Raw genomic sequence first — 21,844 nt, 5'->3', positions numbered from 1 at the left:
GATTTGGCAGGTCTGAGACGTTTATGGATAAGCTTAAAGAAGTTGCAGTAAAATACGTTCCCAAATCCACCCTCATAATGGAAATAAAGTCCCCTTTGTTTGGCTGGTTTATGGAAATGAACAATTTTAATTTTTCTTGTCCTTTAGCCCAGAGCAGTAATAAATCTGTAAAATGGGCACAAATTATTTCCCTTTCAAAGCGGAGTTGTGAGGCTCAGTTAGTCAATGTTTGTGAGAGCTTTAGGATCCTTTGTTGAAAGGTGCTAGGGAAGTGTAGACTATTATTACTATGTACTTCTCCTAGCTAGTATAGTTCTGTGTCTGATGGCTGCCTGTCTGTATGAGATTGGGTAAACTGCAGTTCAACTCAGGAGACCTGAGTTCAAGTCTCTGCTCAGCCTAAGACTTTAGGGCTTAATCCTAAAACTACCTTGTGCCTCAGTTCTCTGTCTGTAAAAGCCAAATATCCCTACCTCATAGGAGCATTGCAAGGCTCTCAGATAGTATGGTGATGAGGGCCACATAAGTACCTAAATAGATGGACACTGGACTGTCAAAAGAAACCAACCTCCTTTTCTTCTTGGAACATGACAACCCTATTATGTCCACATAATAGGCCTTGCTGTGCTATTCATCAACCTTTTGTGCATATTTGAACCTTGGCAGGGCCAATTTGTCTAAAAAATTTCAGGTACTGATTTTGTCCCTGCTCTGCCTGATCTCTCTGCTTCCTCTGCATTGCAGAGAAGCCCGAGGAGTTTCCAAAGACAGATCCATAACCTAGCTCTTTCCTTTATACTGGAGAGATGACCTGTCCAGTGATGGCTTCCCCTTGATATAATCTCATTCATTCTCCCCAGTCAAAACCTAGTTCAGTCAGTGGGACTGGCCCACTCTGCCACACAAGACTGATGCCCTGTGGCTCATAGGAGTAGCCTATTCTGGTACACAGGGCTAATGATCCCCCCTGTTGCAGAGGAGTAGCCCGCTTTGTTGCTGCCCTTCTGCTGAGTCAGCAAGTCCTGTTCAATCACAACTCACAGGCTTTTTAACCCATTTCTCAACCTTCTACTTTTGCAGCAACTGACCAATCACATCCGAGACACCCTGCCAGGCCTGCGAAACAAACTCCAGAGCCAGCTTCTCTCCATTGAGAAAGAGGTGGAAGAGTACAAGAACTTCCGTCCTGATGATCCTGCCCGGAAGACCAAAGCTCTGCTCCAGTAAGTGACTCCTTCTGTGTGTCCCTCCTAGGAGAAGTGTACCTGGCAATCTCCCCCATTCATTTTTCTTTCTGCCTAGGATGGTTCAGCAGTTTGCTGTGGACTTTGAGAAACGTATTGAAGGCTCCGGTGACCAGATTGATACCTATGAGCTGTCTGGAGGAGCTAGGATCAACCGCATCTTCCATGAGCGGTTCCCCTTTGAACTGGTGAAGGTACCATTCCCCCTCCTATCCTTGTCACCTACCTTCCTATTTTCTCTCCACCTGCTGTCATTTCTTCACCTGTCCTTCTCAGATGCCATCTTCTTGGCTCATTTCTCATCTCTTCTCCTTTGGATCTGCTGTCTCCTGTTTAATTTGTTTCTTCTGTCCTTGACCTTGTCTTTACCTTCATCACTTTCTTTCTCTTTGTCATGGTATAATTCCCCACTCTGAACCTTAGTGTCCAAAAGATGGGGTACCAGCATGAATTCCTCTAAGTTTGATTACCAGCTTAGAACCTGTAGTGCTGCCACCAACCAGGAATTCCAGTTCCTGGTACACTCCTGCGTACCACTTCCTCGGTCCCACCCAAGACCTGCCCCGGGGAACCCAAGACCCAGACCCCTCAGGATTTTTACCACAAGGAAAGTAAAACCCTTCCATCAACCTGTGCTCTCGCTAGGCTCGCCCTACCCTGGTTTACCCGGATAGATCGATATCTGGTGATTCAACTCCGTGAAATGCTCATAACAATGGAGATAATATGCACCTCTCCGCCACCTCCTTCTCTTCTCCCCCCCTTCCGTCAGACTCCCTGAGGGATTGACAGTAATCCTAACACAGAGATGAAATTAGCTTTCTCTTCCCCCTCCCTTCCTTTTTCTTCTCAACATATTCCCTGGTGAATCCAGACCCATCTCTGGTTTGTCTCACCTTTAGAATAAAAAAACCAATAGGAATTTCTTAAACAACAATCTTTTAATAAAGAGAGGAATTAAACAGTAAAATAAATTTATTCTTTGTAAATTTAAATGGAAGGTATAGATGGTACAGTGGTCTCTTCAGCTATTAGACTACTGGCGGAATACCTTCCCCCCAGACTAGTAAACAGAGTACAATATAAAAATCCTTTCAGGCCCAGAATACAAATTTTGAACTCTTCCCAGTCCAAATACACATTTGCAAATAAAGGAAAACAAACATCAGTCCTAACTCTTGCTACTTATCTACCTAGTACTCGCCTATTTCTGACTGGTATAAGAGCCTGTATCAGAGAGATTGGAGAGAATCCTAGGTTGCCCACATCTAAGCGTCCATTGCAGCCCCCAGACGTGAACAACAACCAACCCTAACAGCCCACACACGAAAAACTTCGCCTCTCTCAAGATTTTGAAGTTATTCCTGTCCCGTTGATTGGTCCTCGTGATTATCCCCTGATTGGTCCTCTGGTCAGGTGACAGCCAGGCTCACTGATCTTGTTAACCCTTTACAGGCAAAAGAGACATGAAGTACTTCTGTGCTATTAAGTTTATCTGTTTATGACACTCTTCTTCACCTGTCTTTCTCACCTGCCATTGTCTTTTTCCTTCACCAGTCCTCTCTGTTCTTTGCTTCCTTTCTCTCTTTCTCACTCCAATCCTGGCTTCTCTTCTCCTTCAGCCCTCTCCCTGTGCCAGAGCCTGAGCTCTTCTTCAGCCTCCTTCTCACTATCTGAACATGGCCTCTTCCTCAGTTCCTCCCCTGGTAGCAGAGCATAGGAACTCCCTCACTTTCTCTTCCTGGTTATGTAAAAGGGTTTTATCTTAACTGTTCTGATTACATGAATCCCAAATGCTGAAACTGTAGTTTGTTTACCTCAAACCAAAGAGTCTCTGATCAGCTGAATGTCCCTGGAGAAAAAGGTACAGTCAGATCTTTGCCTCTGGCTGATCTGCACACAATGTAGTTTGGGGGTAGATGCAGAGAGACCTGAAAACTGCATTCCATTGATCCTATTGATGCTGTGGGCAGGGCTGGTCCCGATGTGCCAAGCTAATACCAAACTAAGGCTGCTGCAACTTACGCTGACTCGTAAACACTCCCAAGGGGTAGAAAACACAACCAAAGATCAATGGGATGCAGGGACATTCTAACTATGCCTCCTTTGCTACAACCACATTACATCTTCACTTCTACATGAGCAGCAAAGAAGTGGGTCGTGTAAAAGCCTCTTTGTTGATTTAGCACCACCAGAGGATCTTCTTGTGGTGTCCTCCTGCGACTGCATGCATTGGTGCCTGGGGCCAAATTGCACTAGCAGAGACACACAGAGGCTCCACTTTATGGGAGAATCTGGCATATAATGTATAAAAGCTCCAGAGGAAAAGGTGATGAAATATCTTTTCATGATGGTTTTCAGAACAGAAGATCAAGCAGGAGCCAATCTGTTCCCCTTATGGGTTGGCTTGCCTGTATTTTCACTTCGTAGTAGTATTTAAATGTTGATTCTTTCCATTTGAATGAGATGCTGAGGCCTTGTCAGTGAAAGACAAGAGCCTGCATTGTGTTTGATGATGTTATAACTTTTCTGTGTGAGAAAGAAATCCAGTTTTTATGTGTATATTGGAAAAAACAGCTGCTGAGATCACATGCAAACCTTGGAAGGGAAAATACTTTATTTGGGACACAATTTTATATTTTAATATCTCATTCCCTTTGTCTTTTGTTTCTAAGGACATTTGTATAGTCAATGAGAACTGGGCAGCACTTCTGAGGATACGTCCACTGGAACTGGGGGTATATTTTCCAGTTCAGGTAGATGAACATGTGTGAACTTCAATTGAGCTAAATGCTAAAAATAGCAATGTAGCTGCAGCAGCACAGATAGCGGGACAGGCTAGCTGCTTGAGTACAATCCCATCTGAGACCCTAGGTACATCCTTGGGCAGCTAGTCTGACCTACTGCCCATGCCACCACGGCCACACTGCAATTTTTATCATACTAGTTCAATTGGAGCTAACGTGTACATTTACCCAAACTGGAAGTTACAACTCCAGCTTGGGTGTAGATATACACTGACAGTCAAGCCCTAAGCTGGGATTCCAAAGTTCACACAGCATGTGAGTGCTGGGAACAGAAGCCTGATCTCCTGACTCCCATTCCTGTGTTCCAGCCAACAGGCCACACTCCTCCTTCACACCTCCATATTGCAAGGCTGAGTCATGACCTGGTAGGGGCCCTCTCCTCTATATCTGTATGGTGCTCTTCTGTATGGGTTGCCAGGCCCCTTCTCACAATCTTTTCTTCTGGTGCAGATGGAGTTTGATGAGAAGGAGCTCCGGCGAGAGATCAGCTACGCCATCAAGAACATCCATGGTATCAGGCATGTATCATGCATTAGGCAGGCCCACGACTGCACAGCCCTGTAAATATCTCTAGACCTTCCAAACCAAGTTGAGAAGACTTCAGAGGTACGGTAGGTCAGAAGACGGGAGGGAACACCTGCCTGGGGCACTGACAGCTGAACAATCTTGTATTGGGAGGTACTAAAGTTCATCAAAATCAGTTTGCTTTCTGTTTCCATGTGAGAGCTGCAGGAGCTTCAAAGGTAAAATTGCCTTGGTGATCAGCCTTTTTCTTCCATCTCCTGTGCTGAGTATGAGAAAGAGGAAGTGACATCACATTGGAGAAAGAGGAAGTGACATAGGAAGGGATGCTAAACACCCCCTATACACCTTTTTAATTTCTTATAGTATTGTTTTAATTTATTATCCCAGATCTACCAGGACTTAATCCTGCAAGTTGGTGCTGAGCACACTCAACCATCAGTGACTTCAATGGGAGCTGAGGGTGCTCAGTACTTTGCAGGACCGGGTCCCAAATGAATGGTGAGTTAACATCTTTGCTTTTGTGTTAGAGAAGATTAATGATGGGTGTCTTATGAGGCATAACAGGCAGCCTTACCTGAAAGCTGCTGAGATACTGCGATTCCCCCTATGGTCAGTAGGGACTGTGGGAGCCCAGCACCCCTCAGAATCGCTATTAAACGCTGGAGAATGCAAGCAGGTGATCAGATATTGACAAGTTTATTTTCTTCTCCTTCAGCTTATTCCATCTGATCTAGCCAGGCTCATTTGGGAAATAATATTACTATTAGTATTTATTGCTCCCTTATTATAATTAAGAAAGGGGTTTTTTAAACTCTCTAGGGATAATATTCACCTGTCTGCATTAAACCCTAAAGGCCCCCACCTTAAAGGATGAAGTGGTACATAAGCTTAGCGTTGGTCCCTGTGTTGGTCATTTTCACCTAAGAGACCAGTTTTGTGAAGTGTTGAGCAGCCTCCATTCCCACTGATTTCAGTGAGGTTTTGTTCATGGGTTTTATGATTCCTCCAGCCCAACGAGCTGGGTGTCAGTGATACAAATGCCTGCTCTGAAATGTGTGTGTAATGCTGTGACATTCTCCTTGCCCCCCTCTATCTCCCCTCCTGCCTTGTCTTGCCCCCGCCCTGGGTGTTTAGAACCGGTCTTTTCACGCCCGACATGGCCTTTGAGACCATTGTGAAAAAGCAGGTGAAGAAGATTAAAGAGCCTTGCCTGAAATGCGTGGACATGGTCATTTCGGAGTTAATCAATACCGTTAGACAGTGCACCAAGAAGGTAACCGGAGGGAACATGGAGTTCACACGCTAACACCTGCCCGCCCATCTGCTCGCTGGCTGAAGCACAGCACTGTGATCTGGGCAAGGAGCTGCCTGCAGTGAAACTTGATGTTTCTAACCACCTCCTCAGCAGCATGACTAGACCTGAGTGATACTAGCCTGGGGCATTCCAGCCAACCAGCCAATCAGAAAGAGATGAGACAGCTGATAGGAGTGGGTTGCTGCCATCTCCACCATTCCATTAGAGGTGTCTTTGGAACATTGGGGTCTCCTCCCACATCCCCACTCCAGAAACACGACCCACTCCACTGGCTCTCTAACATGAGCGTTAACTCTTTATAACAGCCAAGGTTATTTCTTCCCCTAGAGGCTGATGGTTTATATCTGATTTAAATTTAATTTCTGATTTTAATTTTCAAGTCAGAGTCTGGGATATAGATTTCCCCTGGGAAATTCTAGGGACTTTGTATCATCCAATCTGGCCCCTGATTGACCATCCGCAAGCAAAAGGGTACATAAACTCTCAGATATGGAGAATCAAGAGTCAAAGATGAAGTAGGCTTTGCTAATGTGGAATGATCAAGCTGGGGCTTCCCTGCGGGGAGATGTTCCTAAGCTTGTGGAATTTGGCATGGTTTCTGATTGGCTTGGTTTGTATCTTGTTTTGAAGGAGCAGTAAATGGCTGAGAAGAAGGAAAGTGGAGGTGTCCACTCTCACCTGAGTTCCTGCCTTTCCCTTCCTCCTGCTGTGGTGGGGGTGCCCTGGAGGTTTCATTCTCTGGGTTCTGATTGACTGTTGTGGAATTCAGTGGGGATGTGGGAGAGAGCCAGTCATAATTCTGTCCATCCTTCAAATATTGCGATTCTCATGTCTGAGTTTGGCCTTAGATTTAATATTGAGAAGCAGTGTGAGAAAGATGGGGAGACTGCCTGCCATTCCTCTCAGCCGTGGTCTGCTGCTTCAGACAGGTCCAGGTCCTGGTGAAAGGGCATCTCAGCCAGAGTGTGATAGTGTGGGCACTGGAGACTCTTGGTATGTCGGGATCACTGCTGGCCATTCGGGAGCAGGTAACTGGGTGAAAGCATTACTGGAAGCTCCCAAGGGAGACTGAAACCTTGAATTTAGAGAAAAAAAAGGCGGGGGTGAGTGGTGAGACTCAGGTTTGCTCTGCAAGAGACCGCATTGCTTGGAGGTCTCTGCAGAGGTGCTCAGGCTCACGTACGTGTGCTTTGTCCCAGTCCAGACTGGGAGAGCAAAGTGGACAGACAGTGACAGATTCCTCAGGTTTTTAGAATGCTGGGAGGAGCTTTCTTTTCCTATCCTGCTGTCTTCTGTTGAGGTATGTAGCTGTGGGGAGCACCCAGAAAATTGCCCTTAGTACTGGTGACAGGTAAGCAAAGACCTTTGGGCTGCCAAGTACCCAGATCCAGTAACCGGATCTGAAGGGCCCACTTTTCATATCCCCTTAATGCTCCCTTGGTTAGTTTTACCATCCATCAATCATCATCTAAGTCTTTATCACTCCTGCCCTCTTCCTCCCTATGAATCTTTTTCCCTGTCTTTCTTTCTTCCCTTCCCATTTGTCTCTATATCCACCTTCACTGTCTTGTTTTTCTCTTTCTTTTTCCTTGAGGAATAAATTTTCACCAGTAGTGAAATTATCTCTATTACAGACATGAAGGACAGATTCCTCCTTCCTCGAGGATACGTGGTACCCAAGAGAGACGGAAATGTAAAAATCAGGAAGGACAGAAAGAGACCATAGGACAGAGAAGACGAGAACTCAGTATTCCACAGCCACCTTTAATGGAGTGAGGGAGACAGGGCAGGTGTGGTACACAGAGTGACACACACATAGGAAAGAAAGGGAATGCTGGAAAGAGGTGGACAAAGAGGAACAAATCTAGCTGGGGGAGGGAGTCAGTTATAGCAGGAGATATTGGGTCAGACCATCGTCTCAGTTAAGAAGGGAGCGTGGAGGGAATCATAATTTTTAAGGTGTTTTCTTGTTAGTGTAGCGCGCTTGGGTCCCATAGTGGTTCAAAGGCTAGAGATTGAGTTTGGCTGCAGTTCATGTTGTGTGTGTGCGCGCACAAGTATGAGTGGTAACATTGTTTACTTTAAAGAAACAAATGTTGTTGTTAAAATGTTCAGGTAGCTAAAGGGACATTTTGTGTGAGGGTCCCTTTTCCAGGCTCCATCCACTGAGCCTGACTCAGATATTGTATGAAACATCTAAAGGAGCTATACTGTACTTAGCAGGCAGGTTGAATCTCTGAATAGGCAGTGAGACCTGGAACATATTTTCTGAGACATGAAGGGGCCATTTTAACTTTAAGGGAACCCACTCTTTACCCAAAAAAGGACTTTATTGGCAATTTGCCAGACTCTGAGACATCCACCTGGGTGGAGATGGGTAGTATGGAAATTACACATCCCAACATGAACAGAGTAGCCTTTCACATTAGCTATAAGTGACATAATGCATGGGTGAGGGTGCTGTGATCAAGATGGAGCACTGATGTATGTTTGGGGTTGAAGTACCTCTGGACAGCACCTCCATATTAACAACCAGGGGCCAGATTCTCAGCTGCTGTAAATCTGCAAATCTCTGTGGATTTCAATAGGGTTATGTTGATTTACATTCACTGTGAATCTAGCTAAGGATTGGTCAGAAGCTCCAGGCACCCCTGGTTTAGTCACAGTATGTTTGGATAGGAAAAATGTCCTGTGACAATATCCCTTGAAACACACAGGAAATCCATAGCTAGCACTACTAGCCCCTGCCATTGTGGGACAATGCAGCACAAAGACCACTTGTCCAGCCGATGAAGCTTTAAAGGGGGCACTGTCAGGTTAAAGATGATGAGTTATTAAAAACAAATTTCCTTGTGTGTGTTATTAATAGCCCCCGAATTTGATTAACCTCGGTCACACTTTAAAAATTTAATTTGTGCTGCACTCTTCCTGCTGATTGTTTACCCCTGTGTTTCTCTCATCTGGGATGTTGAAACAGACTGATTAAGTTTCATTTTAATTTCTAGTCACTTTCTGGTTCCCATGCACTACCTCAGTGTTGCGATGTCTGAATTGCAAACACTGGAACAGGAAAACTGTATTCATTGTGATTTTAAAAAATAATTGTGGAAACATTTCTACTGATCTTATGTTTGGTATTTTTACAACCCTGAAAGTTGTACCTCAGTCAGTCTGACAACATCTTCTTCAGATAGGCTGGAATAGGAGGGCTATTTGAAGTAATTGTGATAGCTCTCTAGGAAGAGTCCACCTTCCTAATTACTTAGATACATTTCACTGGCCTCAGGATGTGGTTCATTGTTAGGGCTCAACTTCCTTCCCTACAGCAGGAAAGAGGAGGAATGGGAAAAGAGACAGGCCATAACTGGAACTGTTTATCTGAACCCCTGAAACTTGGAGTGAGGAAGTTGAATCCATATCACCCATGATTATGCAAAACTGAAACCTGAGTGACAAAAATTAACCTAGCCCCACCCCCAGCCAGTGGTTCAAATAGGGCTATACGGTCCAGTACGCTACACCATTAAGATATTTATTGCTGGTATGTTGTAACAGAAGGACACAGGAGCAGAACGTGGGGCTGCCTGGCGGCCCCACTCCAGCAACTCTTCCAGCGCAGCTGTACTGCTCCCAGCCCGGCCCCATCTCTGTCCTCTGGCGAGACTATACAGACCCCAGTCAGGAGACACAGCTGTGTGGAAGGGCTGGGGGCAGAGTGGGGCTGGGAGTGGTACAGCTGTGCGAGTGGACAGGGCTGGAGGTGGGGCTGGGGGCGGTACAGCTGTGTTGGAGGAGCTGTTGGCGTGGGGCCGCCCTGTGGCCCCACATTCTGCTCCTTTTGCCACTGTGGTTCCAGAGAGCCCTGCAGTTCAGAAGTCTGTATCTGGCACAGCAGGAGGACAGAGTCCATCTCCCCCCGCACCAGTAACATGGGATGGGGATGGGTACGGAGAGTGTGGGGGCCCGGGGCTGGGAGTGAAGCGGGGAGGAGTCATGTGGAGGGTCATGTGCCCCCCCCTTTGTGTCCCTCCCATGAGTTGCCTATGTGCAGCGTACCAGTAAGAAATAAATTCTACTTGTGCCACTGCCCCCACCCCTACGCAGTCCAGCTTTAGATGGAATGGACTAGGGGGAACTTATGGGAAGCAGAAAAAGAAAGGGATAAAGCTGGTGGGTAAAAAGGCAGGAGAAGAGACCCATGGAACAGCAGAGGGAAATGAGACTGAATCAGGCGAAGAAAAGAGTGAGAGGTTCGGTATGTTCAGCCTTCATTGCCTGTGGAGAAGGCTTGCTCTGAGAGAGGGATTCCTGGATGCATCCATCCACTCATCCATTTTGTTGGGCTCTGTAGCTCATGGTTTCACCTACTCTGTCTGCTCCTTCCCACTGTGCCATTTCCATGCATCTGTAGAATCCCCTGATACTTGGCAGCACATGGGCCCTGGTGCAAATGCTCACCTGCTTCGATTTATCTGTGGAGAGAACCAAAATCTCACTTCTCATTTTGCCTTGTGTTTTTCTCTTCTCTCTGTTCCTCTTTCTCTCTCTCTCAATCTCTCTCTGCCTCTGTCTGCTTTGCTCTTCTTTCTTCCTTGTTGCTTCTTCCCTCCCTGCCCCTCGCCATCCAGAACGGGTCTCTTCACGCCTGACCTCGCTTTTGAAGCCATAGTGAAAAAGCAGGTGCAGAAGTTGAAGGAGCCGAGTCTGAAGTGTGTGGATATGGTAGTGAGTGAGCTCACATCCACCATCAGAAAGTGTAGCGAAAAGGTAAAGAAACCAACAACATTAAGAAAGGGCAAAGCACCACTCCTCTCTCTCTCACACACATACCCTTTCCTCACACCCTTCAAGGCCTGGGCTCACATCAGGGGACCAACAACAAATCTGGTGAGAACAAGGAGAACAGCCATGGAAGTCAGGTTCTACTATATAAATAAGCATCTGATGGAAAGAAGCAGCCCACAGGCATCCAAGCAGTGTAAAAAGTAGGGGAGAGGGATCAGGCCCTGGCTGATGGATCTTTTTGCTGTGAATTCAGAAGTCAGCTGGCTACAGCTGCTTGTTTGCTAGCCAGCCCCCATTCTTCACTCCAGCCCCTTGGCATGCAGCTTGGTGTAGAATAAACCCCCTTGCAAGCCTCTCGTCCTACTCTTCCTGATTGCACATTGAAAACCTTTCTGTGTCCCTTTGTCGCTGCCTAGCTGGAAATCCAAACATCTTAGAACAAGAAACAAGTTAGAGAGAGGCCTTAAAAGATAAAAAGAATCCAGGCCCCTCTGCCGGATTATTGGGCATAACCCCAGCCTCCATCCAGATGACAGAGCTCTATATCTTCTCTGTCTCATCTTCCTGCTGATCTTTAACTACAGATTATGCTAGTAAAGAGAGAAGGATGACTATTGTGCTGTGTTTCCCTGCCCCAAAGCAAAGGAAAGGAGGCAAATTCCAGGGTAGCTTAAAGAGCAGCAAAGTGGAAAAAGAGACCACCCATTTGAATAAGTAGAGGCCATCACACATGCGCTAGTATATGTCTGGTGGAAAGTGGGTTGGTTTCCTAGGCCTGTACGGTGCAGTAGAGGGCGCCACACACCTCTTTAAATAGAAAGGTAGACTAACTAAAATAATTTGCCAAGGAAGGACTAAAATCCTGCACCCCCCGGCCCAGCTGGGCAAGTTTCTCTGCCAAGTGAGTTAAAGGGGCAGCATCTCTTGTTCTAGTTAGGAACCTCTATAAAAATTACCCACAATCCCTTTTCTGCATTGGAGGGTCTGAGCTGGCCAATATATATAATCCCAGGTTTGGGGGGAGGGATTAGAAAGAGACAGGTGGGAAAGAAGGGAGAATCCAGTATAAATTTAAGAGCTCAGAATGCCAAGAGCTGGAGGTTGGCAGATGAAGGGACCTTGTTGTATTCAGCAGGGCTGATCTCGGCAGCTACTGCACTTTGGTCATTGCCATCCCTCAAGCACTGCTGCTCCATCTCAAAGGATTTCTCTCTCTAAGTCCTCCTGTTTTCCAGCTCAGTGTGGGAGACACTCCTCCATCCTTCCCCCTCCTCCCCCCATTTTTGCTTATAGTGATTTTGGTTTGTTTCCATTGATGTTTTTCTGTCTCTGATTGGAGTTGTGTGTTCAGGGGAGAGAAATCAGTGTAGAGGGGGGGAAAAGAAAAATCTCAGTATTAGTGGACGCTAACTTCTTACAGTGGGACACCCTGCTCAGATGACTGGGATCTTACCCATCCACCTTCTGTAGATTTTGAAATTCATTTTGTCATGGTAGGATGGACAGATTTGGCACTGGAGGAGGAAAGGAAGAGCAGAGATTTTCTAGGGTGGAGATGAAATAATGGAGTTGTACAGTCAGGATGTGCATTTCCATGTCCAGGCCTCCGAGCGACAGAAAATAGGAACGGAGGCAAGAGGGAAATGTAGCTGATGGGACAGAAGAGAGCTTGTCACCAGGGAATGATGAGGGAGGAAGATGAGAAAATCCCCTGTAAGCTAGGGCTGGACTGAATCCGGCAGTCCTTTCACAGTCCTTATCTGGAGATGGTCCCATTGTAATCAATGGAAGCTTTGCTGGAGCAAGAACTGCAGAATTTGGTCTCTAAAAATTAGAGGTGGAAAATACTTTCCTCTGTTGCCTGGCCAGTGCAAGGTTGCTCCCTCCATCTGTGTAATTGACTTAGACATCTACAGAATCAGGATGGAAATGCCTGGACTCTCGGGAATGGCAGGTTCAAATCTGAGCCCTTTATCCCACCAAAGGCGAGGAATTGATGTTTGTCCAATGTCTTTGTCCTATAAATCCAGATTTGGGGCAGGTTTGAATTGTACGTCTCTATTATTAAAGTGATTTATTAATATTGCTCGCGACAGTGCCCTCAGTGGGTGAGGTGCTTTTCAAGCAGACAAGAAAGTCCCTTCCGAAGGAGCACACAATCTGAGGACAGACATACATTCAAATAGAGTTTAGGGAGAGGGGTTCAACATATAAATAGAGTGATCTAGGTGCGATAACCCTCATCTTGGCAAAATGCAGTTAAGTTAATATACATGTCAACTAGATTTTTCATAGACAGCATAGCAGAAGTGAGTCTTTAAGGGGGATTTAAATGCTGGGAAGGTAGGAGCTTTGTGGGTGAGTTCAGGAAGGGTTTTCCATGCATAGGAGGCAATGTGGAAGAAGCAACAGAGATGATGGTGCAAGAAGCTAATAAATAGAGCATCAAGGGCGTCGCTATTAGTAGAGCAGAGGATGTGGAACAAAATAAGGCTTGACAGGGATGGGGAGCAGAGCTATGTAGGGCTCTGAAAACAGTGGCAAGAAGCTTGAATTGGATGGGGGAGCAGAGGGGAGAACAGAATTCCAAGTATGTGTATATGAGAGAGAGAGAGAGATGATCAAGATGTTTGGCAGGGAAGATGACTTCAGCAGCAGCATGTTGTATGGATTGGAGGGGGCAATGGAGACAGATATTGCAGAATCAAGATGGGAAATTCTGGAGGCCTGAAGGACAGATTTACCAGTAGGGTAGGCTGCATGCGACACTTTCTAATGATGTAACACTGTGGAGGTGAACTGTGTAGAGGACTTATTGATGTGTAGTACTTGTCCATTAATTCATACATCTTGGGCTGCACATTTGCTTGATCTCCAGCTAGGCAGGGTTAGAGCTAGTTAATATTTGGATGAGAGACCTCCAAGAAAAATTTAGGTGCTGCAGGAATTGTCATGGTAAAATACCCAACCTCCTACCAGAGTGTTAGGAGCCTATCCTACCTCTAAGATGAGACATACAATTGAGATTCTGTGTTTATTAAAGACGCACAAAGCTTTTCATAAGAGGAGTGTTAATCCAAGTTTCCGGGACATTGGGGGAGCTACATTTTGTCTTCCTACTAGTTGAAATTCATGCAGCCTCAGTTGCATAGAGTATTCTTTATCTGTTCAAAACTACCGCATGATGTTGCTGTGTGCTGTGAAAAACTATTTTGAAGGGAGCTACACCTGATTTCACTGGTGTAAATAAAATCAGAATCAGGCCATGTAAGGAACTGCTGCTAATTGCTCCCCCATCTCAAAATTTGGCTGTCTCTTTGATAGCAGTCAATGACTAGTCTCTCTTCACATGGCTAAGCCATATTCACAAAGGTGCCAAAGAACAGATGGCTTTGTCTTTTCTACGGATCTTTAGTTATTATAGCTGTTAATAATAATCTCTTATTCCATCCTGAATGATCTCAAAATGCTTTAACACTGCTCATCTAGGGATCTCTTCATCTCCCACTGAAATCAGCCTACTCTGGGGTGTAATGAGAGTTTTTCACAGCACACAGCAACATCATGCAGTAGTTTTGAACAGATAGTCAAGAATACCCTATGCAACTGAGACTGCATGAAATTCAGCTGGTGAGGAGGCAGAGTATCAGAGCCAGCAGATCCAGGAATATAGCATCCCCTCTGGTGGATTTAAAAAAGCAGGAACTTTCTGTGTCCAAACTGCACAGCAGAGCCTTATGAATGCAAAAGGGTGCCTTACAAATCAGGATCCTTTCAGTTAGAGTTCTTAAGATTCCTGCCTAAGAGATGGACCTTTAGTGTTAGAAAGGATAGGGACCTACGGCTGTGTCATGAGGATTTCCCTGGGGCTAGGCTGTTTTAAGAAAAGGTCCTGAGCTTACATTATGACTGGAGAGGAAAATGCAATTAGGGCAGGAGTGAAAACCCACTTGAGTGTGGAAATCCATCCCAGACCGGCTGAGAGCCCCTGGCAGGGTCACCTGCTCTCCCGTCTTTCAGAGTCATGGCATTTCTGGGTGCTGCTTGCACTGCTGGCATTACCCCCACCCCTTGCGTTCCACTGCATGTTCCCCAGTGGACATGACATCCCATGGCCAATGTTCCCCTTCTTGCCCACCCCTGCTTCTCCCACGCATGCCGAGGTGTGAGGCCTCCTGCATGACGTCTTGTGAATGTGGTGCTGTTGGTTTCTTTTGCTTGTAACTTTTGCTGGTTGATCCTGATTTGAATAAACTGAGACTGTTTTGCACCTCACCTTGCCTTTATTTGTGTTATTTATTTTTTTGTTCTTGAATCAAAGAAGCTGAGATTTGCTTAGAGATTTTCCAACTTCCTGTTTTTGATTCTTTGACATGAATCACCCCCTCAACCTCAGAAGAAAACAGGAAGTGCTGCCTCTCCCTCTAAAGCAACAAGCAGCCTAAACTATAAAGATCCAAGAGAAATCCTAATATGCCCCTTCTCAAAGTATGAGGGGAGCCCGTTTCCACATGGGGCCACCTTCAGTTTGAGCGGAAAGCCTGTTCCTATCAATCTGGAGCCAGTGACATTCAGAACAGAAGAGTCCTTTATTAAGAGAGGGGCCTGATCCACTGCCAGGGCAACTGCATTGATTTCAAGGGCATGACAGTGATGCAATAAACCTGGAGTGATGTAGTGGTGAAGCAGACCCAAATACCTCAGTACTTGGCAGTAGTTGCCCTATACCTTCTAGCTTCCAATGGTGATTGTGCAGGGTCTGGGCTGATTCCTGTAGCATATTGTCATAGTCCTTTGTTTATAAGAATCCAAAGGTCAAATCAGGTTTAATCCCCCCCCCCCCATCAGATCAGCAGAATTGAGACAGTGCAGTACTAAGTCAAATGAGAGACATGGCCAAAGATGAAGCCCAAAATAGAAGGAGGAGGTAATAATGATGATGTCAGAAAATTCCAGTTGGCATTAAGTGGTCAAATTGAAATATTTCAAAATAATAAAACAAAAGGGGGAAAAAAAACAACTTTCCAGGGAGGGAGGAGAGAAAGGAATGAACTGGCCCGGAGTTGAGACTTCAGCTAATTTAGGCCTTGATCCTGCACTGAGGACTACATGGGTGCTGCCCTATTGAGGTTAGTGCAGGATTGGGGCCCTACAGTGTGATCTTGGGCAAGTAACTTTTATCTCACTATTCCTCAGTGAAGTGAGGGATAGTAGCACATGTTCCTCTCAGGAACGGTGCAGGAATTGACTGGTTCATGTTGGTTAAATGCTAAGTAGAGAATGATTAACTGGATAATAAAGGGGCCTAATTATTATTATGATTATTACAATAGCTTCTAGAGGCTCTAATCAGGGACCAGAGCCCCTTGTGCTAGGTGCTGTGCACATATCAAATGAAAAAGACAGTCCCTGACCCAAAGAGCTTACTTTGTTTTTTAAGGAAGAAAGCAAAATGATTGCCATCTCCAGGGATTGGCCCAAATGTTGCAGTAGCACCGCTGTGGGATGTGACATTTAGGAACAAAAGCCTAATCCCACTGAAGTCAATGGTAAAACTCTCACTGATTTCACTGGGACCACTGTCCCCTTATTATAGAATACTGTGGCACTTTTCTGTTATAAAGGAAGTGCTGCCTGAATGCCAGAGGGCTGCCACGGGCCCCCATTCAGCTTCCTGGCTTGCACTGTCATGTTTCCCATTCACAATCTCTATGGATTCTCCCCCTTGAACAACTGCAGGTGACAGTGCCTCTCCACTCCCTTTTGTTTGTGTGCTGCAAACTGAATTCGCTTCTCACGGTGTGAAACAAGCGATCAGTGGCAAAGTGGGCTTACCCGTGACACAAATGCTGGCTCTGATTCTCCAGTCCCTTGTGCCAATGCAAAGGGAGTGCAGAAGGGGAGTAAAATACTACAGCCACACACCTGGAGCACCTGTAGAGTCCAGGGTTGCTGCTTTCTCCTTGAGAGAAGGCTGGTTCCCTGAAAGGCTGGCCATGCCCTCCGTCTTCACCTGTGGCATTGCTCGTTGGGGCAGGCCACTGTTCACTAGTGACCCAGCTAATGTGAGACCAGCTTTAATCATATTCACCCAAGATGCTCCCCTTAGTGTCAGGGGGTATATCTACACAGTACCCTGGATTTTAGAGCCCATAGCAGTGGTGGGCTAGCGCAAAGGCACTAAAAACAGCTGTGCAGATGTTTGGGCTCGGACTGGCCCTCGGATTCTGAAGCCCAAGAAGGGAGTTTAAGAGCCCAAGCCACAACATCTGCACTGCTGTTTTTAGTACCATAGCGCGAGCTCAAGTCTGTAGACCTGGGCTCTGAGACTTGCTGCTGCAGATTTTAAAAAGAATGTAGACAAAAGCCAGAGAAATACTGCTGTGGCATCGCTTTCCTACGTTACCAATGAGATGCTGACCTTCTTCAGAGAACTAGTCGTTTGGCTTATTGGGATACAACCAGCCATGGGCTTAAGCCATAAAACTGGGATTTCAGACATGCCAGAATCTGGGTATGTTCAGATCTGGGGATGGGAATGGGCCCCTCGCTATGTAGAACAAATTGAACTGGCAGTACTCTGGTCTCCTGCAGGATAGGGGGGTTGCTGCTAAGGAGAAGGGCTGTTCTCTGAAGAAGCTCAAAGCACAGTGAGTGAGATCTTTGGCCCCACAGGAACTTGGGAAAATCTGTCTGCAATTCTGGCTTTCCTGTGCCTTTACCCCTCTAAGACCCCTGTTATGGTTGGGAGGGGAATGTTATTCCCCAGATCCTGCCCCACTTTCCCATGTGCACATGTTTTCTCTTTCCTGCAGCTCAGCCAGTACCCTCACCTGCGGGAGGAGATGGATCGGATTGTTACTACGCACATTCGTGAGCGAGAGGGCAGGACCAAGGATCAGGTAGGGCCTGCAGGGCTTGTCTGAGGGGGAGCCTTTAGGGGAACAGTATGAGGATAGAGATGGGCCTTTGCTGTAAAGTTGGGATCTGGTGAGGAACGCTCCCAAAGCTCAGATGGTGTTGGCTGAGAAGAGCCATAAGGCAACTCAGTGGTGGCTTCTGCTACCTGCCTTTGTGTTTATAGCACCCATCCCTTGTCTCTCACCCACTTTCTTTGTGTCTTTGCCCCCCCCAGGTCATGCTCCTGATAGACATCGAACTGGCATACATGAACACAAACCACGAGGATTTCATTGGCTTTGCCAAGTAAGCACCAGTGCCCTGAACTGCCTCCTTCCCCCTGCCCCTGCTCCCCTGCAGCCTTGCTCTGTGTGTACTTTGGTAGGTGGGCTGTAGGCCTTGGCTGCAGAGCCTCATGGATGGAGAGTTTGGAGCAGTTTTCCACCCTGGCTTTGATGGGAGGGTGAAGTGAGGTATAATGTGCAGGATGGTAAAGAGAGAAATAGGTTTCCCTCTTCCCCTGGAAGTGAGGGCAGTTCTCCATGGAGTCCTGACACCCCCCAACTTCATTGTGTCTCACTTCAGCCCACCCCCACACACAAGGCCAACTCACTACTTAACTGGTTGGATGGTTGTTGTGAGGCACCCTGTCGTCTGGGGTTAAGTGTGATGCCTCCTCATGCCCTTCCCCCTCACCCCCAGACCCCTTGGGAAGCAAGGAGTAAAGCTAGGTCTCCAATGTGGCACAGAAGAGTGAGCACTGAGCTGTCATGATAGAAATTAAAGAAACCCAAAGCTAGAGCAAGTCAACAGTGCTGTGGCTGGCATATCAACCATGTCATTCCCCACTGAGAGGAGGGATGGACTGGTGGCCCAAGAGACCTGGATGCTATACCTGGCTCTGCTACTAGTTTGTTGTTTGACCTTGAGCAAGTCACTTAATCCCTATGTATTTAAGTTTCCCCATCTATAGAACAGAGATAATGACGCTGACTCACCCTAGAGGAGTTTATGAGGCTAAGTATTTGTGTTTGTAAAGCACAAGTGAGATCTCAGGTGAAAGGGGCTAGGGAAGGGCAGGGAATGATCATATCCAACCAGGCAGGACAAAGATTAAAAATCAGGTGGAATTATAAAATTGTTCATAGAGAATCATTAGTGTGCTGAATGTTTTCCAAAATATAGAGCAAAACCTGTCTCTGTCCCCAGGAGATGATGCTGTAACTTAGACAGACAGTACAGTTCAGACATACAGGGATAGACCGAGGTGCCATCACTGTCAAAGGTTGTTTTGCATTTTGAGGTCAAGATATGTCCCAAAATGCTACAGAGACCAGCAGGTGCTGTGGTCTCAAAACATTGCAGAGCTCTCTGTCTTACTCCTTTCTTCTGTGTATTAATATTGAAAGGCTTCATGGAAGACCTGTTTACATGCGGGGTTTGACGGAGGAGAAAGTGGTTGCATGAGAAGAGGGAGGGAGTTACAAACCTGGGGGGTGGCATGGGAGAAAGAAGGAAGGCAGGAGTGAAGAAGAATAGAGAGGGGGTGGTCAGCAGTTGGTTTAGAAGATGCGTAGGGAGCAAGGGTTTGAGTAGGTGAGGCTGAGACCAAAGATGTAGTTGAGGTGGAGCTATACAGGGCTTGGAACTTGAGGGCGAGAAGCTTGAATGTGCTGTTGCGGAAGCCTAGAAGGAGCAGGAATCAGGAAAGAAGAAGGAGTTGGATGGGCTTTGAATGTCTCTCATCTTGTTTGTAGCGCTCAACAGAGGAGCAGCCAGATGAGCAAGAAGAAGACAGCTGGCAACCAGGTAAGTTCCTTCCCGCTTGAGGCTGCGAGAGGAACACATACCTTGCTTGACAGGCTCTCAGTTGAGCAGATGTTGAGCCAGACACAGCAACACTTCAAAGGTATAAAGAGAGGCAGATGGGAAGAAGATTAGAGAGAAACTTTAGCCCCCCTGAAATGTATGGGATTAGGGAAGCATGTGGGAAGGACAAAGGGGAAGAATATGGACTTTCCCTCCTGCAAAAGAACAATTATTATGTATGGAGCTGGCATTGCCTTCAGTAAGACTAGGACTGTGGATGTCTATTAGCTGCTTAAATACAAGGGCCAAATCATATTCTTCGCTGTCTCTTGCGCACACTGGGTTTAACAGTAAGTGAATGGAGGAGCTGGCCCAGCAGAATCACATAAGGGAGATTGACAAGGTGATTACAGAGGCTTGCAACATCTGCCCTAGCTGAGGATCAGAGCTCAAAGGAAGGGTGCTGCAGACTTTACTCAGTGCAGGGAGGTATGCAGGGTGCAAGACTCTCTAAAAGAGGGGACGCTGGGATCCTTGCAGTAGAGAACTGGTTTCGAAACTGTGTCACTTTGCATATGATGACCCAGTCCCCTTCCACTATCATCCTGGCCTTGGGTACTGGACAGAATCCAGAACATCTCGAGTTTCATCCATTTCTTTGGGTGACCTTGCATTTTCCTGATGGGTTCACCGTGCTTTACAACTGGACCAGCACACGCTAGACAGTTAAATTATCAAACCGTCCAATAAAGAGCTGAAAGTGCAGGGGGGATGATCAGAGGTCTAGCCATATAAGCCACTGCTTTCTGGATAGTGGCAGATGTCAGTGTTAATTCTGCTCACATCCCTGGATGTGTCATTCACTTCTCCCAGCTGCGCTTGACCTTTCTATGCAGGCGAGAGCTGGAGAATGCTCTCTGATTTGGTGGGTCTTGATGCAAGTTTATAGTCCTATCAAAAACTGGGGCAAACTATACCCTCCAGTTCCCCCAGATCCACCTCTAAATTGCCATGCCACAGAGTTTTCTTTCCCAGTTGTCTCCCTTGACCACATGAATGGTCTTCACTGTCTGCTAGCCAAAGGGCAATTTGCAGAACTTCTGGGCTCACGTTTTCTGGAAGAGGCAAGTTCCACCTGAACGGGAGGCTTTAAAGCCACCTGCTCAGGGAGATGTTGTTGGCATTCATCAGCCCCGCTTGGGTGGGCATCCTCATGGTGGAGCTTTCTCCTGGGAGAAAATAATGAATGGAATGTGAAGTCCCTACTGCCTCCCTGTATGGAGTATACGTGCTATAGAAAGCCAGAGGGGCAAAGAAGACCTTTCTGTCCTAGACCTACGGGGAGAACCACAGGGTTATCTAGCCTGGAAGGTCTGCAGAGAGATTTGGGTACCTTCTACAAAAGGAGGGTACAAAAGCAGCCCAGCGAAGAATGTAGGTGAACAGCTTCTTCCTTTCCAACCCCAAACTCTCATCTGGAGTGAATCATCTTCAAAATGTATTTGGCCACCTTTCCCTGAAACACAATTAGAGCTTCAGAGTTGCTGGAAGGCTGGTTGGCAGGTTCAGCTGGATCATTGCTTCTCCGGAGGCTATTTCTAAGGGCTTTACTGGGTATCTCCCAGCTGCAGGGAGACCATCCTCTGAAGGGCACCAGTGAGTACCTTGCCTTTGCCCTGGGTGTGGAACAGCTCTAGGAGTCAATCCTTTTTTGTTTCATTTGTGGATTTGCCTGTAACTAGCTTGAGCTTTCATTTCATTTAGCAGATTTTATTTTGGGGCCTGAGGTCTTTGATGTTTTCGCAGCTGACATGCTAATTTGGTAAAAGATTCTGTTGATTAATTTTTGAGGCTCTTTCCTCCTTCCACTCCTCCCTTCCTAGTAACAATCTCTCCTCTCTCTGCTCCTCTCCTCTCTTCTCTGCTGCTGTTGCTATGGTTCCCCTTTGCAGGATGAGATCCTGGTGAGTAGAATACAGCTCAGCAGGCTGTGCTAATGAGCATTAATGATGCATCTGGGGAGATCAGGATCAGGAACAGCACAAGGACCATTTCACCTGCTACTGCAATGGGGGGAAGTGGCAGCTAATGTTAGACATACATGAAGTGGAAGTGGGGAGCAAAGGCAGCATGAGAAATTGATGAGAATTTCTTTAGCTGCCTCTAAAGTGTGTAAGCGAGAGGAGCTGGGTGGACCATTCAATCTAGAGATCAGGATCTGGGGTTCAGCTTTAGTGCCGCCTTCTGTCAGCAGAGAGAATTGGTCCATTGTGAATTTTAACAATCAGCAGCATGAAAGAAAAGGAGTGAAAATCCACTCACCCCTGCCTGCAGATATGGACAATGAATGCTCTGATGCAGACACTATGCAAATGTTTATTAAGTCACACAAAACAGTATTAATTAATGCACAAACACCTAGCCATTCACATACATACTGTTCACAACACACACTAATT

At 46.4% G+C, this 21,844-nt stretch overlaps 1 protein-coding gene across 15 annotated transcripts in view; it reads left to right on the top strand.

The window, feature by feature from the left end:
• Positions 1–21,844, top strand: part of DNM1 (dynamin 1) — a 110,078-nt gene that overhangs the window by 49,535 nt on the left and 38,699 nt on the right. For 10 of the 15 annotated variants that reach the window (XR_004376143.2, XR_004376141.2, XR_004376142.1 and 7 more), the window contains exons 7-14: positions 1,081–1,223; positions 1,303–1,438; positions 4,502–4,569; positions 5,711–5,849; positions 17,492–17,578; positions 17,812–17,882; positions 19,334–19,385; positions 21,338–21,349. Coding sequence is in view for 11 of the 15 variants with exons in the window: in XM_032797882.2 (XP_032653773.1) it covers positions 1,081–1,223; positions 1,303–1,438; positions 4,502–4,569; positions 5,711–5,849; positions 17,492–17,578; positions 17,812–17,882; positions 19,334–19,385; positions 21,338–21,349 (708 nt within the window). In the remaining 4 variants the exon portion in view is untranslated. Of the gene's footprint in view, positions 1–1,080; positions 1,224–1,302; positions 1,439–4,501; positions 4,570–5,710; positions 5,850–10,519; positions 10,659–17,491; positions 17,579–17,811; positions 17,883–19,333; positions 19,386–21,337; positions 21,350–21,844 lie in introns of all 15 variants that reach the window. The other 5 variants (XM_032797878.2, XM_032797885.2, XM_075060468.1 and 2 more) reach the window with 3 other exon arrangements.

The sequence above is a fragment of the Chelonoidis abingdonii genome, chromosome 24, assembly GCF_003597395.2.
Source record: "Chelonoidis abingdonii isolate Lonesome George chromosome 24, CheloAbing_2.0, whole genome shotgun sequence".
In the NCBI taxonomy this organism is placed as follows: Eukaryota; Metazoa; Chordata; order Testudines; family Testudinidae; genus Chelonoidis; species Chelonoidis abingdonii.
The sequence above is the reverse complement of the archived record's forward strand: the minus strand, read 5'-3'. Positions and strand labels throughout refer to the sequence as shown.